The sequence below is a fragment of the Telopea speciosissima genome, chromosome 2 (assembly GCF_018873765.1).
Source record: "Telopea speciosissima isolate NSW1024214 ecotype Mountain lineage chromosome 2, Tspe_v1, whole genome shotgun sequence".
In the NCBI taxonomy this organism is placed as follows: Eukaryota; Viridiplantae; Streptophyta; class Magnoliopsida; order Proteales; family Proteaceae; genus Telopea; species Telopea speciosissima.
In genome coordinates, this window is record NC_057917.1 from 8,697,674 (window position 1) to 8,714,438 (window position 16,765).

At 38.0% G+C, this 16,765-nt stretch overlaps 1 protein-coding gene across 1 annotated transcript; it reads left to right on the top strand.

Annotated features, from left to right (window-relative positions):
- The first annotated feature begins 7,141 nt into the window (after positions 1 to 7,141).
- LOC122649577 lies at positions 7,142 to 16,015 on the top strand. Its single transcript, XM_043842779.1, has 4 exons — positions 7,142 to 7,419; positions 8,844 to 8,955; positions 15,281 to 15,352; positions 15,644 to 16,015. Exons 1-4 carry the CDS (start codon positions 7,292 to 7,294, stop codon positions 15,731 to 15,733), a joined length of 402 nt encoding a protein of 133 aa, XP_043698714.1. The 5' UTR covers positions 7,142 to 7,291; the 3' UTR covers positions 15,734 to 16,015.
- The last annotated feature ends 750 nt before the right edge of the window (positions 16,016 to 16,765 follow it).

Genomic DNA, 16,765 nt, shown 5'->3' on the forward strand with positions numbered 1-16,765 from the left:
ACAAGAGAGGTCTGAGTCTATTGGCAATTAATTTTGAGATAATTTTATAGGTAACATTACACAAGCTAATTGGTTTAAAGTCACCAACCTTGGTTGCAAATACAGATTTAGGTATCAAGCAGATGAGAGTGTGGTTGATACTAGGAGGGATGGTGGAATTCAGAAAAAAAAATTGGAGATGAAAGAAAGTAAGTCAGGGTGCAGTAAGTCCCAATAGTTTTGAAAAAACCGCTTGGAATCCGTCAAGACCTGGGGCTTTGAAGGGACCAAAAGAAAAGACCACTTTTTTAATTTCATCTAGAGAGGGCACGGAAAAAATGTTGGTACAGTACTGTTCTTGGAGGACTTTGGGAAAGAGGCATTCAATAAAGCTTGCATCCAAAGACTTAGAAGTGGTGAAAATTGTTTTGAGATGCCCTGCAAATAAATGAGCCATAAGTTTTGGATCCTCAAACTGATTACCTTGCTCATAAAAAAGAAATTCAATTCTTCTTTTACGCAAATTGGATTTGGACACAGAATGATAAAATCTTGTGTTTCTGTCACCATCTCTGATGTACACATGTCTAGACTTCTGTAACCAAAGATTTCTTCAGCCTTGAAGATCCAATGCAATTGTTACACGGTAGGGTCCAGTAGGTTACGATTGGGGGAGAAGCTCTCAGATATGTTCATGAAGGAATCCGCGAGAGTGTGTTTAAGGTGTGTAACATGCCCGAACACTTCTCGGTTCCAGATTCTAAGAGCATTGGATAAATTGGAAAGTTACAATTGATAGGATCAAAGGGAGTGGCTTGCCAAGTGGAGGTACAAAAATTGGAGAATGATGGGTGGTGGGTCCAAGCATCTTGAAAGTGGAAAAGCTTTTTATAAGATGGTTGGCACCCCAAGAGTGGACAGTAAAATTTGGTGATAATTTAGAGATGCTTGCAAAATGGAAAGTGGATAACCATTGAGGGGAGGTCATTGTCCGATCCAAACATTCCTTAATTAGATGAGGGGGAGTTTGCTTATTAGACCAGGTGAAGCTGGAACCCTTACATTTGATATCTTCTAAAGAAAGGCTTGTCATAAGATTGTATAATTGAAGAGTAGCTGTCGAGGGTTTGAACGGGGCACCTCCTATCTTTTCATCAGGGTGGAGGATTTCATTGAAGTCACCAATAATGCAAAACATGCAATCCAGTTGTTGTAAGAAGAAGTGCAAGTCCGTCCAACAACAGGAACGAGGCACAACATGGGGAGGAGCATATAAGCAAATAAGCTAGAAAACCGTTGCAGGGCCATCCATAATTTTAATCGCAATAAAGTGGTTGGATGGCACAACAGAGACTACCTGGATCTGGGGTTTAACTAGTACCCACAACCCCCCCACTCTTCCTTTCGTACTTGGAACTATTAACATGGCAGCAGGGTGTGTAAGTAGCCAGCGAATGGTTCAAACGGATGTTAGAGTGATCTACACATTTTGTTTCACAAAGGAATATAATATCAGGGCAATGTTTATTAATGTGTATCTATAGACACTTTTGAGTAAATTTATTATTAAATCCCCTAATGTTCCGAGATAAAATAAACATTATAAATAGAAAAAAAAAAAAAGAGACAGATAATAAGGGGTATACAAAATCTATACCGACGACGAGGAGAGAAAGACCGATGCAAAGCTCTACGGTTAAGTTCCCCCAGATGCAGATAGATATACAAATTAAAATAATAAACAGTATATATAGGAATAATTAAAAAAATCCACAAAGACAGTAAAGAAGTGTACCAGATTCAGATTCAGTGACCGAGATCCCCAAGTAATGCCAGTTGCCAAGCCAGGAGAAAGGTTGATATCATCAGTGATGACCGTGGAGCCGAAAAGTTGGTGAGTGGAAACTTCATCAATCCAAGTATAAATGAACTGGAGAAAGGTGGTGGGGTCACGAGAGGAATCAAGATAGTAGTCGAGGAGTAGACTAAGAGAGGCAGTTTCTGAAGAGAGAGAGAGAAGAACGAATGGGAGAAAAAAGAAAGTTTCCCTTTTTTTTAAATTAAACAGACCAAGGGGAGTGCCCGCGGAGAACTCAGATGGTGGGGGTGGGGGGTGGGGAGCAGGGATATCAGGCACAGGGTTTGAAGTGATACCAAAATAAGGGTCGAGGTCCAAGGGTAAAGGGGGGAGAGGATTTACAGAAGATCCTCCAGTTTCAAAAGTGTCCAAGTTCTCTCTTCCCTTAGGTAGTACATCTGGAATTTTTATCTCCTATAATTCTGACATCCTCCACTTTTAGTGTTTTCAGGCAATGGATAAGTGGTCATTTCAACTCCCATGTAAGGCATTGTAAGAGAATTGGAGGGTGTCAGAATTGTAGGTGATAATGATCCACATCTGCCCAAAGGGAGTCGGATTTCGGCTCCATCAATAAAGCATTAATGAAGGAATCACCACTAGAGGTCGTGGGTGAGGTAATGGGTAGGGTCTCAGCAGGTACCACAGGGACCGACACTGGGGGGTTCAGGGAAGGATCGGACAGCAGATCAGAGAAACAACCAGCAGTAAGGCCCAAAAGGGGGTTGACAGGGATTATAGGGTCAAAACCCTCCCAGTCCATAGAGGCATTAGTATCACTATCCACTGGAGCTTGTCTCACAGGCCTCGGTGCCAAAGAATCGGGTGAGGATCCAGAGTCAACTAAATGCACTGTTTCAATCTGTCTTTCATTAGGTTGGTTCTCCAACTGGAAGCCCGTAAAATTCACTTGGAGAGACGTAGTGAGAGCTTGATCAAACAGACCCGCAGAGGAGTCAAAAGTAGAGGAGCTCGAAGGACCAAAAATGGTGGGGCATGAACTGATGTCATGGCAAATGCGTCCACAACGACCACATCTTTTGAAGGCTTCATATTTGAGTAGCAATTCACCCCTGCTTCTTCTAATTTTTGAATGCATGCAGAGAGGGCGCCACCATTTGATCAGTAATTTCACCCTTTCCACAGTAGGAGGTAGTGCCAAATCAGCAGTGTTAAGTTAAACCCTCAGGGATTAAGAAGGTCCTGGATGAATAATTGAGCACCTCAAGCATGAGGGGAGAAAGTAGAAGAAGAGGGGAAGTTCGATCCCCTATGCCTGTATCCAAAGGAACGCCAACCCCTATATTGCCGGCGGCTACCCATCGTCTGAGATCTCCGAGGAACCGGTAGCAAACCAAAAACAAAATCTAAGGAAAGATGAGGAAAGAGAGGAGAGCCAGCGAAGAAAAAAGCTCCAAAACCAACCTGGCTTGGCACCTGTCACACTCTGCAGGTCGCAATCACTTACTCCGGTAAGGGAAGTAGATAGATGAAGTGAAATGAAGAGTAAAGGCAACAATAAAGCTTAGTGAACAATGGGTTATCTAAGACAGTAAAGGTTAGCTGGCCATGTTAAATAGGGACAGGGTTCGGGAGAGAGTGAGAGAGTGAGAGAGTGAGAGAGGAAACCTGAGAGGAGTTAAGTCCCATGAGTATATCCAGTTGGAAAAAGTACTTTCTTTTCTTTTTCATTTTCATTGATTACTATTTATGGAAATAAAAATTTAAATTTTTATTTTTTTGGGTCTCCCTTCCCCTTGATTATTCAATTTTGGCCGTGGCAGATGTTAAGAGGTCCAGATCAAGGGAAAGATTTTAATCTTTCACCAACAAAAATTGCAAAGGAAAGTGATCTGATTGAGCTGAAGCTTATGGGAGCATTTATATGTGAAACTTTATCTCAACTTAGTGGGGTTGCTTACATGGGTCCTAGAAGAAACATAAGAATAATAAAAGAAGTAAAATGGGAGACAGGGGTATGCAACGTCGACACAAACTTGTCATAATATGTTTTAAGTTTGTTTTTTTATTCCAACAAAGGAAATTAACAAACTAAGAAAATAGCCAAGTTTTTCACATCCTCGCACACCCAATACCTCCAATTTTGAGCCCTTGCCCACTAACAGATATCGAGTAAACCCCAAGGGGTAGTTCAGTTGACAAAGACCAACACCTCTTAATTAAGAGATTATGAGTTCAAATCTCCTTGGGGCATGCCTATAAAAAAAAACACAGACATCTAGTAAGCTCCACCACTGGATTGTCACATACCTTAACATCAAGTTCTTCAAACTTTGGATAAATTACACGTCACCCCTTGGTTTTCAAAAGAAACTCAAATCACCCCTGGTTTTGAAAATACTCATCCATCCTCTTCTACAATAACGGTGTTAGTCTGTTGTTAGTTGTTAGTGTGAAAGGACTATTTTATCCTTGTGCTAAAACATTAGAATTAAATTTACAATTCTACCTTTCAAAATCTATGTTTGGATGTCAAACAGTATAAAACTAATGGTAGCGACTAATTTGTCATATTGGGGTCTAATGCAGGGGATGATTTAAGTATTTTCATAAATCAGGGGGTGATTTAAGTTTAGTTTAAAAACCATGGGTGACGTGTAATTTACTCTTAAACTTAATACAATACAATACAATTAAATATCAAATAAATTTTTAGAGGACTCTAATGGCCAAATCACATCTTCAGTTTTTGGAATTAGCTTGATCAGCTCCTCTTAATCATTACAAATGTCTATTGTTTGGTATCCCATTTGCAAGCTTGTTTTGATCCCTTAAGAAGGACCTTGGCTCCTGCCTCAACCTTCTCTCCCTTTTTTTTTTCTTTTTTTTTTTAACAATAATAAAGAAGAATGATGCCATCCAAGGTATTGCTAAGTGATTACATCATCCCCCGACAGCTTAACTGATCAAATTAAGTGACGAAAAGAGATATCTGATTGTGTTTATGTAGATTCATTTAAGCTCCATTTGGTTGTAAGGAAAATTACTGAGTAGGAAAGAGAAAATTTTCAAATCTAGAAATATAAATGTATAAATTATTTAAATTTCTTATCATATTTAGCGATGTTACTTTTTTTAATATAATTTTAATTTACTTTTTTCAAATCCAAGGACTTTGATTACAAATTAAAATAAAATTTAATAATCAAGTATGAAATGAATTAGAGTTAGTGATATAATCATATGGGATGATGATTATAATTATTTTTTTTAAGGTTTGAAATTTTAACTTTTCTTTTTTTTTTCTTCAATGTTCTTTGCAATCAAACGGAACCTTGGTGGGTATTATGAAATACCGTTTAGTCCTTTACTTTTCCCTACCCATGAGATCAAGTTGGCTCCGTTTGGTTGTAAGGAGAATTAAAGGAAAGGGAAGTGAAATTTTCATACTTAAAAAGGAACTTTTGTAGTCATTATCCCATGTGACAATATCACTAACTCCAAATCATTTCATATTTGGTTATTAAATTCCACTTTACTTTGCATCCAATTCCCTTTGGTTTAAAATATAAAATAAATATTACATGTAAAATGTGTCATTACTAAATATGATAAAAAAAATTAAGTAATTTATACAATCACATATTCACATGGGGTAATAATTACTAAAGTTTCTTTTTAAGTTTGAAAATTTTTCCTTCCCTTCCCTTCAATTCCCCTTGCAACCAAACGAAGCCGTTGGGTATAGGTACCATTTAGAGGTGTAGAGCGGCCGGGTTGAGACACTCTCAAATTCCCAATCCAGGCCCAGCCTAACCATCGGTTAGACGTACCAAACCTAACCCAGCCCACCTGGGCTCACTGAAGCCAGGCCCGGCTTATCTAGAAAGTCTGATTTCATTTTTTTGGTAATGGCATAAGATTCTATTAACAATTTCATCCTTTTCCTTGATGATAGATTTAAGGGGCACTATTCTCTATGCCGTGCGCCCAGGCACATGGGGGTGGATGCAATGATCATCCTGCCCCACTGAGTGACAGGCTCATGTGCCTGGGGGCAGCCTGCGCCACGGCACACAGAACATTCTCCCTAGATGTCTTAAGGATTATTTTGTGTTTTTGTAGCTAATAAGGCTAGGTTGTTTAAGTTAGGGAAAATTACATGATTAGCTACTTTTGGGTTTTTATTTATAAAACTGTCCACTTTATGTTTGAATTAACAAAAATAAACAAAAACAAGTTAAGGTTTACAAAACTAGATAAAATAGTCTCTCCCTCCCACACTTACTTTTTTAGACATTTTTACTCCTACCATTGCCTTCTCACCCAAGCATCCTCTGTTCCATGCAACCCCACCCCTGTCCCAACCACCATCATTCTCTGCTACCCCAAGTAACAGAGGGGGGGGAAAAAAAAAAGAGATTTTTTCAGAGGGAAACTGCCGAGGAAGACAAAGGATGAAGGAGAGTTACTGTTTTGTCTAGTTTTGTAAAACTAAACTTGTTTTTATCTATTTCTGTTAACTCAAACATAGGGTGGACATTTTTGTAAATGAAAACCCAAAAATAGCTAATCATGTAATTTTCCCTTTAAGTTATCGGTTAATCTCAAGGATGATGTATCTAATAATGTTTGTTTGTTTAAGGTTAATCACATTGTGTGTTGTTGATTGCGGCTTGATTTTCTCCACTTCTCGATTTAACCATTAATAACAAGGGTACTCTTTTAGATTCTTTCCCCGCAATGAAGAAGCCATCCAACTAAGCAACATTCTTTTTCCTTTTTTTTTAATTTTTTTGGTGAAATTTTTTTTTTCCATTTAACATTTAACAATGCTACATTTTAGATGTAATTTTTATGGGATAAAGTTCTCTACACCGGGGCCGCAGGGTGTGCCTAGACACATGGGGGTGGGTAAAATGTCTGATTTGCCCCCTGAATGCCCAAAATCCCACCCCATATGTCTGGGCATAGCCTTTGCCCAGATGTACTGCTGGACAAAGAATGTGTGCCTAATTTTTATATTACTTTTCAGCTCTAAAGGATCTAGTATCATGTATTTAACAAGGGCAAGAGATTACTGCTTGGTCATGTAGCCCTTGCATCAACACGGGTTCCAATGAGAGCACGCACGGGTCATCAACACAGATGGAGTTTTTTATTTCAGAATAAGTTAGGTAGTAATTTCTCGCACTCAATCACAGCGTTGTTGATGCTTTCAGCCTTTCACATATGCTCCGATTGCCCCATAAAGGGGCCACGCTATCCTATAGAGAATACTCTCCTTTATGGAGAGGAACATATAGTGTAGATAGCTTTGACAATCGTCAGATTGGAATAAATAGTGAGACTGCGAATCGTCTCAGATGATTTGGTCACGCCACCAACCTAACCCGTCTCGGGTCGGTGGGCTAGGCTGGCTAGCTGAGCTCTTTCTTGTTAACTGCAAGCCCCTCACAAGCAAAATAGTACACAAGGACAGTATAGAGAGAGATGGCTTTTGGTGCGAGAAGGGCAGTCTTCGTAGGCTTGGTGTTGGTTATGTTTCTGGGCTTCTCAGTCTACTTGAGGCTTTGGGCTCTTGATTCCAGACTCTCTGCTGATGACAGAGAACTCATAAGGTTCCATTCGTTCCTGCTTTTCATTTTTTCAGTTTTGGTTGTTAAAGAGTTATGACAACTTAGTCCGGTACAATTCCCAGATTCAATTTTTTATCCTCTGCTAATTCTCATTTTTTATGATGAGATGATTAGATTAGAGAACGAGTTTTGATTTTATTCTTTTCTATAGAAAAAGAAGAGAATTATGAGTTTGTATTTCAACTGAAAAACGAGTTTTTTCTTTTCTTGTTCGTTTATTTTTCTTTTGTTGAATGCGAAAGAATCCTCCTTTATTGTTGATTAGGGAATAATCCTTTTCGGAATACCCTTTCTTTGCTATTTACTAGGATGTTCATTCTCTAGTTCTTTGAACACATGAAAGGGGAAACAGAATTTTTCTTGCATTTTTTAGTTTAGTTCACCTGAAAGATTCTTGAGTTCTCATTCATGCCACAGACTGATTAAACCCACTTGAAATAGATATTGTGCTTTAACGTCTCAGCCCTAGGTAGGCTTGGAACTGACTGTTTACTTTGAATGAGATTTTGTAGTGCATAAAACAATATTCCTTGCTGAAGCTCAAGATCCTGTTCGTAGTAAATCAAAATGTTCATCCATTTCTTCCATTTACCCCTGCAGATTCTGTAGTCGTGAAAGACCCATTAGACATCAATATAGACCTCATAAGCATGTCATGAAATCCGGGGGAATTGGGGTTCAAGTATCCTTTCTCTTAATATCTTCTTCAGTTTCTCTATGTGTATGCGGAATTTTGGGATTTGAAAGGCCCGCTCAAAATGGCGACAAAGCTTCCCCGGTTGGACTCCAGACTAGCATAGTTAAAGGAAGTGAGACAATGAGCAATCACAATTGAAGTATTCAACTCTTGTAAAATGTTATATAACAGTTCAATTCCCTAGACTTTCCATGAAAGTCACGAGGATAAATGGATTAGAAGATGAAAGACCCATTTTGTGCTTAAACATTGTCTTCCACCTCATTATCGCTCAATTTTTCTGTGATATTTTTTCCTTTTACATGAGGTGAGTGTTCTGAGTGCTTTTCCCAACTCTTGAAAACATTATATAAAATTTTCCCTTGTTATTAAGTTATATAATACGTGTTGTTTTGAATTATGTGCGACAAGTGGATCCTCATGTCGATCCCCGGCTCTAGGGTTTTGTGTCGGTTTTTAGGACATGCTAGAAATATGTGTTCCCATTGCTTTGCAATCATTTTTTAGACAATCATGCATCTCTCTCTCTCTCTCTCTCTTATATATGGGCTCATGTACTCTGAACTGGCGGGGTCGGGGAGCACACCAATTAGGGGGCACTGATCCAATAGGGAGCGGGGAGGAGAGAGAGAGAAGTGCTGTATATTCTGAAAATTTGATTTCTCTTGAGGTAATGTGATTGTGAAGAATTTCCATTTTCTGCTCACAGACGGCAATTTGATCTTGCTAACATGGAAGCAATGGATGAATCAGCAGAATGGAGAAGGAAATATGATGAGGAGGTGGAGAGGGCCACAACGTGTTTGAAAGAGACGCTAGAGGTATGATCTTCTCCTGAGTTTTCTGCACTGATTTCTGTATCTGTTTGGGATATTGTAGTTCTAAACTATCATGTGCCTTGTATTCTCCATATCTTTGTGAATCTATTCGAGAATTCTGCATTTACAATATTTTTATTGAAATTCTATGTGAATGAAAAACTTTTCCCTGATGGAAAGGATGGAACCTTAGTGCAGAAGTGACACTTCTTTGGCACACAGATTGACCTAAAATTGTGCTCTATGTAATTTTCTTAATTGCTTCTAATGTATAGTTTGTTTGGTTTGGACCAAAATAAAGTAAAATCAAAGATAAAAAGATGAGGGATGTGCCTCTTAAATTGTTAAGCAGCCCTCAGATTAATCAAAGCTCCCCTACCCTTCTCATTTATTTCATTTAATTGAAGATATTGAACATATGCTAATGTAGGATAACCTGATTAATAGTTGCCTACCTCTGAATATTTCTAGCTGAAAATGAGCTTAAGGAAACTGAAGGTTTTAAATTCTGTTGTTGTTGATAGTGTCATCTGCGTGCACCATTATTTGCTTGGGATATGGAGGGTGAGCAGGTTGAGAACTTGGGAGCCATCTTGAGAAGTTTTGAGGCAGTCTCTGGTTTGACTCAACCTAGGTAATAGTGTGCCAATAGGTGTAGGGGATGCTGATCGGAGTTGTTGGAAGGGATGACAAGTCTGGGTGTGCTGTGGCTCAGATTTCATTTAATTATTTGGTCATTCTAATCAGGGCCTGTTCAAGATCTAGAGTTGTGAGAAATCCTATTTTGGAGAAAATGGAGTAAAAGAGTGACTGTTTTGAAGAGGAGGTTCCTTCCCATTTGGACGAAGAGTTATCTACAGCTGTGACATTTCTAATTTTCTGTCTGTGTTATCAGATGTCTATATTAATTATGTTAGAAGGAACTTTAATTCTGTTGTTCACTGCATAGTAAAATGAGTTTAAAAATCAGAACTGCAGTGAAGAAACAAAGGACCAGATTGAAGAAAATCTTAATAACTTGAAATCAAATGCTCAGATATGGTTCAAAAACTGATCCGAGTAGGCGAGTACTCTATTCAGGTAAAGAGCGCCAATCCAATGGTCTGTAATATTCCTACTTGAGATAGGACTTTCCAAAACTAAGAACCGACATCAGTAGTTGGAATGATCTCAGGATAGAAAATAGATATACTCAGGTTAAGCCACAACAGTAGGAGAACTAAGAATTAATATCAAAATAATAATCTAAGTAATGAAGTAAAACAGAATTCAATAACAGTCACTGGATATTAGGTAAACAAACCTGAGAACTCAGAAATCCTAGTAGTGGTGGGATTCTAATGTTCTGAGGTCAGAATGTCAGATTCAGATTTTAAAACCACAGATAGGCACGGTTGTGAAGGCGTCGAGATCGGTGTCGGCGTACCTTGTTGGTGTCACATTGTGCCCAGTTCCCCTCCATTCAACACCTTGGGTCTCCTAGATACCATGACAACTATGTGTTCAGAACAGAATCCGACTGTAAGATATGAAATCAGAATTGAAATATCAGAAGTTACGAGCAGGTCTTGAAGAAAATTCTGGAATTACTGACTTGGACAATGATGGATAGATTGAAGAAAGAATGATTGATATGAACCGAGCATCTCACCTGGAACTAGGCTAAACATCTCATTGTGCATCCTCTGCATCACAACAAGGAGTAGTTGTATCCCACAACCATATTCTAAATCTCACAGAACGTAAGAAGGCATAGCCAATCTCAAAATAGCAATAAAAATCATGGGGAGTTTATATCGCTCCCCTTTTATTTATAAAAAATTTTTAGGAGCCTACATGCTGTCCGTAGGACTGAGTCGACTGACTAACAGCCAATAGGAATAAACTTCTTAACTGATAATGAAATAAACCCAGAAATCAGACTAGCTCCGGGACATCAAAACCGTAAGCTAGTAAAGAAGTCCTATTTGGACTGAAACCTTTAATTATATAAATAAACAGACTTCAACTGAAACTAGAACATAGAAATCCTATTTCCATTCTTACAACTAATAAAATAAGGAAAGAATTAAAATGATAAGACTACTACTCAATCACCTATAAATGAGTGGACTTATGCTGAGTTACTGAGCCAGAATCCTAGTAGTGATATTAGGTAAACAAACCTGAGAACTCAGAAATCCTAATAGCGATAGGATTCTAATGTTCTGAGGTCAGATTCAGATTTTAAAACCACAGATAGGCATGTGTTAAAAAATTATTTATCCACCCGTGTCCCCTTTTGGATAGTCCGCCATGTTAGAGCTCCTGTATGATATACATATTGTTTCCTCCCTTTCCTATAAGGTCGGCCTTTTAGAGGAAGCGGTTTCTACATGGTATCAGAGCAGGCAGGGGTCATTGTATCGAGTCCCCTTGGGAGCGGGCATGTGTTAAAAAATTATTTATCCACCTGTGTCCCCCTTGGATAGTCCACCGTGTTAGAGCTCCTGTATGATATACATATTGTTTCCTCCCTTTCCTATAAGGTCGGCCTTTTAGAGGAAGCAGTTTCTACATCATGGTTGTCAGGGCGTCGACGTCGGTGTCACCTTCTGTCCAGTTCCCCTCCATTCAACTCCTTGGGTCTTGTAGACACCGTGACAACTATGGGTTCAGAACAGAATCTGACTGTGAGATATGAAATCAAAATTGAAATATCAGAAGTAACAAGCAAGAAACTGAGATTTCTAGAACTATAGCACGCGCAGAACTTGAAGAAAACTCTGGAATTACTGACCTGGACAATGATGGATAGATTGAAGAAAGAATGATTGATATGAACTGAGCATCTCACCTGGAACTAGACTAAACATCCCATTTCCCATCCTCAGCATTACAGCAAGGAGTAGATGTATCCCACAACCATATTCTAAATCTCACAGAACGTAAGAATGTAAAGGCAATCTCAAAATAGCGGTAAATTTCATAGGGAGTGTATATTGCTTCCCTTTTATTTATAAAAATCTTTTAGGAACTAAAATGCTGTCCATAGGACTGACTAACAGCCAATGGGAATAAACTTCTTAACTGATAATGAAATAAATCCAGAAATCAGACTAGCACCAGGACATTAAAACCGTAAGCTAGTAAAGAAGTCCTATTTGGACTGAAACTCTTCATTAAATAAATAAAACAGACTTCAATGAAACTGGAACATAGAAATCCTATTCCAGTTCTTACAACTAATGAAATAAGAAAAGAATTAAAATGATAAGACTACTACTCAATCACCCACAAATGAGTGGACTTATGCTGAGTTACTGAGCCAGTAAGGCTGAGTTAACTCAGAACCGCTAGGCTGGTTACTGAGTCAAATCCTTCCTCCTCCTTTAGTACTTTTGAGAATACCATCCTTGATGCTGATCTGCATCAGCAAAGCAAAGAACTTGTTTCTTCCACTTGGGTAGAAGTAGCTCCCTTTGTTAATGGACTTAAATAGTAGTGAGGTCCTAGGAGTAGGTGATGGGGAAATTCTTTTTATTTATGCTAATAAAAATATGGATTATCCCCCTCCCGAAGAAAAAAAACTGTGATATGCTGACAACAAAATTGAAACTATCTAATTGCCTGGTCAGTGGAGTTTGTTCTTGCAGAACTGTGTGTGTTGCTTTTGTAGTTGTGATCCCTAACTAGTCAGTGCATACTCTGGTGGCTGGGATCCACTTTCTGTTAAGCCCATCAAGCAGATTCCTGAGCCATATGTTTAAAATGGATAGCTTAAAATGGAATAGATGATCTTTTGTACTGCAAATCTCACATACCCATTGAACAGCTTGCCAATTCCTTGCTGTATGCTATGCAAAGAACACGTGTAACACATGCAATGGAGACATTTCCTCCTCAGTTCAGTAAACTTGGTACCTGTACAGGTCATTGTGATGAAAATTTAAAAGGAAAAAAGGGTCCTACACACCCACTTTTAGTAATCCATTTCCACATGCCCATTACTTTATAGCCACATGGATGAGAAGATTTGGGGTTCTGACTGTTAGATAGATGCAGAACTCCCTGGCTAAGTCATCTGTCAAGTTCATCCCCTATCTCAACCAAATGACTAATCATGTATGGGGCTTTCCCCTTGTTCTTGAATGATCTCTGTTGTTGAAACATTCCCGCCAAAAAATTGACCTTTTCAAATAACTGTAAAACCACTATAGCGGTATGTGGAGAAATCAGATAGGTCTGAAATTTGAACATGATTAGGTGATGATGTAGAAAACATGTCCACTAAGTTTGGGCACACTCAAAGCTGCGGATAGGCAGTTATTGGCACTTATAATTGGCGTCCAGAAAAGGGGTCCTACAAGGGGCATTTTGAAAATCCTGCCCCAAAATTCTGAAATTTATTTAGATACAAGAAAAAAAAGTTTAACCTATTTTATACATTTTATTTGTTTTCTGATTAAAAAATGTCAGAAAAAGTAGCTGCTATTCTATACAAGAAACTTGAACATTTGTTGGTATCTTTTTCTTTCTGGATTACCCTTTCTTAAGCCTTTTTCATCAATTGACATCGGACTTCTAGCTCCCTATCATCTTAATCCTTGGTTTTGAAGCAGGCATAATCGTAGGGAAAAAGAAGAAAATTGAGCAATTGATTTTTGTGCCATTGTAATTAATGTTAACTTATTTTGATATATACCTTCTCTCCCCTCACTGGTAATGTAATACTGAATTGAAGAGTCAAAACAGTACCAAAACAGAATCAAAAACTCAGACACAAGCAAGTAGATTTTGGAAGGAATTTCAAACTACAAGATCCGGTAATCAGATGGACCTGAAACTCGAGTCGAGTTCTCCTCTTCATGAAGGAAACCCTTGCTGAAAGTTTCAGCCGGATCCAATGGTTCGACCAGAATATATTAAAGAATCCTAGTTGGACTAGGAGAGGGGTAAAACTGTCAATTCACAAATCAGATAATAAAATAGATAACGGAAATATAATCCCAAAACAGAATTGATATGATGATATTAATCTCAGGAAGAATGAACCAACAGAACAAAGAAATTGATTCAGACAATAGAGGGGTAAAGCAATCCTAATGGAAATAGGACTCCATGAAGTAGCCACTCAATCTAAGATCTGAAAGCTTAATAATGATTCTTTGGGGTGCGCTTATGTGATCAGATCATAAATTAGGTATGCTCTCCACCTTTAAACTAACAATCGTAGTAGAAGTAGGATTGCTCTAAATAACCATTAGATGAAGAAATTGAAAACAGCAACAGGTAAAGGACAGAATCGATAGATGGTTACTGAAATCAGAAATTGAATCAAGTATGATGGTGAGTTGACTGAAGAATTTCAGAGATCAGAGATGGACAGAATGGATAAAATCTAGCTGTACTTTAACAAGAACTAGAGGGAGAACAATGCAACCGGGTTTTCGACCGCAAGGTGTTTGGATGGATTAAACACAAGGAAAGAGCATACCACTGCAGGCAGCAAAGACAATGCTTTTCATTAATCAAAATTCATGTACATTTCTGGCCTCCCTTACAAACTTATATATAAGGGTTAAAAACAAACTCAAATATTAAAAAGGAAAGGCCTAAACCAATCCTTAACTAATTAGGACACAGAAACTGACTAGGAAACTGACTCTAACTATACTAATGAAGTAAATCCCGTATTCTTACCTGCTACCCATATTTTAGGCCCACTAAAGTGGCTCATTGCATTGAAAACACATGAGATAAAATGTCCAACACAGATATAACCCAACCCAAAGCTTATTTCTAATAAAATAAGCTCATTTGTATGATTTATCTGCATCAATTGTCCTCGAGATTTGTTTGAATTTAAAGTTTTAGTAAGAGGCCATTTAGGATCTAATTTTTGCCCGACTTTCATACCTTCGAGCCAACTAATCAGTATTCACTTACTTTTGACTACCCCCTCCTCACAAAAATTAATAATAATAAAAAAAAAAAAAGAATCAATAAGCACTTGAATATTTTTGCAACATTATTTTTTTGGGGGGTTTTTGCCCTTTTCTGTTTACTCTTAATTTTGAACAAAAATCATATTGTTTTCAGATTATTCCCATACAATTGTGCCACATCACTTTTGCATAGATCATGCTGGTCTATATGTCTGACTTGAAGGAATGACAAAGTTGGAACCCACTTCTCCATGTTTTAATCAAACATATTTTTAAGTCAAAACTGACTACTTAGATTTGGATCTGGAATTCTTTATTCTTATTTTCATTCAAAACCGATACAGAAGTATTTCTGATTCCTGTTTGCTTTGGAGTTAAATGGACAAACATCTTTTTGGCAGTTGAAGATGGCTCTTGAGAAGAAGACAGAGGAAACTGCTAGTGACAACCCAAAATTGGCAATGCTGCAGAAGGTAACTGTTTTGTGCTGTTTTCATTTTGTTTCCCCCTTCTTTTCTTGATTTCTTTGGCATTTATTTATAAATAAGACTAGAAACTGAGTTTCATCGCTTCACTGACCAAGACAAAAATGAGTATAATGTAATTAGCCTTTCATTATTGATTCTATATGAATGTCAGCATGATCTGCATGGTTCTTAGAAAAGTGATTTTTATCTGAGTTATTAACGATATTGCCGTAAAGTTGAGTGACTGCTGATGAACTGTGTTGTTAAAAAAACTGCTTCTGCTTACCATGTCATTAGGAAAAAATTGGCTTGCTTGACCAGGTGGAGTCCTTAAAACAAGAGTTAGAAGCAGAGAAGTTGAAGTGCAGCTTACGACAACTTAAATGATCATGAGCTGCAATATTAGCTTGGACATAAGTTTCTAAAGGATGTGCTTCTTGAGCATAATTTTCCATGGGTTATAGCCTTTGATGTTTCTGCCTGTATGTATTTTGTGGATGAGGTAAGTGCACTACAATTAATGCAGATTTCTCATTCTGTACACAACTACTGCTTGGTGCTTCATGAGCCAGAGATATTGAAGGAAGAAAGCTGCTTGGTTCTAAAGAATATGAGTATCATTCTTTCATAATTTTGTAAGTCCTTTTTGTGTAACAGAATAAAGGATAATAAAAATTTTCTGAGTGAATCTGGTTTTGTATTCTTTCCTGAGATAAGTGTTGTCAATGGATCAACCAACAGACATCCCATGCCATGTAGATAAATTATGGCTCTTTTTCTGTTGAAATAGAATTATGGAATTATAGCTCTGTGTTAATACTGTTCTGTGTGTGTGTGTGTGTGTGTGTGAGAGAGAGAGAGAGAGAGAGAGAGAGAGAGTTTGCTGAGTTATCAGAGCTCATCAAAGCTGTGTCGTGTGGTACCAAGTGGAGGGTGCTCAAACAGAATTCAAAACATGAACTTATTAATGTTAAGCTTGGGGGGTTCCCACCTGTATGGAGATGATGCTTCAAAGGGGAAATGGCAGTCAAAAAGGTTCATCCAAGTGCGGCCTTCCTCAGCCATTAGAGTAGTTCATGGTCCTTTGCCTGTCAGCCCCAGATGAAGTTATCACCATTAAACCATATAATCAAAGCTAAACTGACAGAGCTGAGCATTTTGTAAAAGAAATCGACTGCTTTATTAAATCCATAAAGCAGTACAAGAGAATGCCAGTGTCATTTTTCTTTCTTCATAAAAATTTGGACACTTAAGAAAAGGACATGAGCCTTTACTGTACATGGTAGGTCATGTGGTTAAGATAAATTATATTCTATTGAAAAACCATTCAAGCATTATCTTTGTCTGAGCATTTTTTCTATAAAACAAATTTTCTTCTCCCCAAACATAGTAATTTGATGATGTCCTTCCTCGTCCAAT

Excerpts from the sequence above, each read along its gene's own strand:
- LOC122649577 (XM_043842779.1), top strand. The coding sequence starts at position 7,292 with ATGGCTTTTGGTGCGAGAAGGGCAGTCTTCGTAGGCTTGGTGTTGGTT. Across the intron at positions 7,420-8,843 it reads GATGACAGAGAACTCATAAG|ACGGCAATTTGATCTTGCTA; the intron begins GTTCCATTCGTT and ends TTCTGCTCACAG. Across the intron at positions 8,956-15,280 it reads GTTTGAAAGAGACGCTAGAG|TTGAAGATGGCTCTTGAGAA; the intron begins GTATGATCTTCT and ends TCTTTTTGGCAG.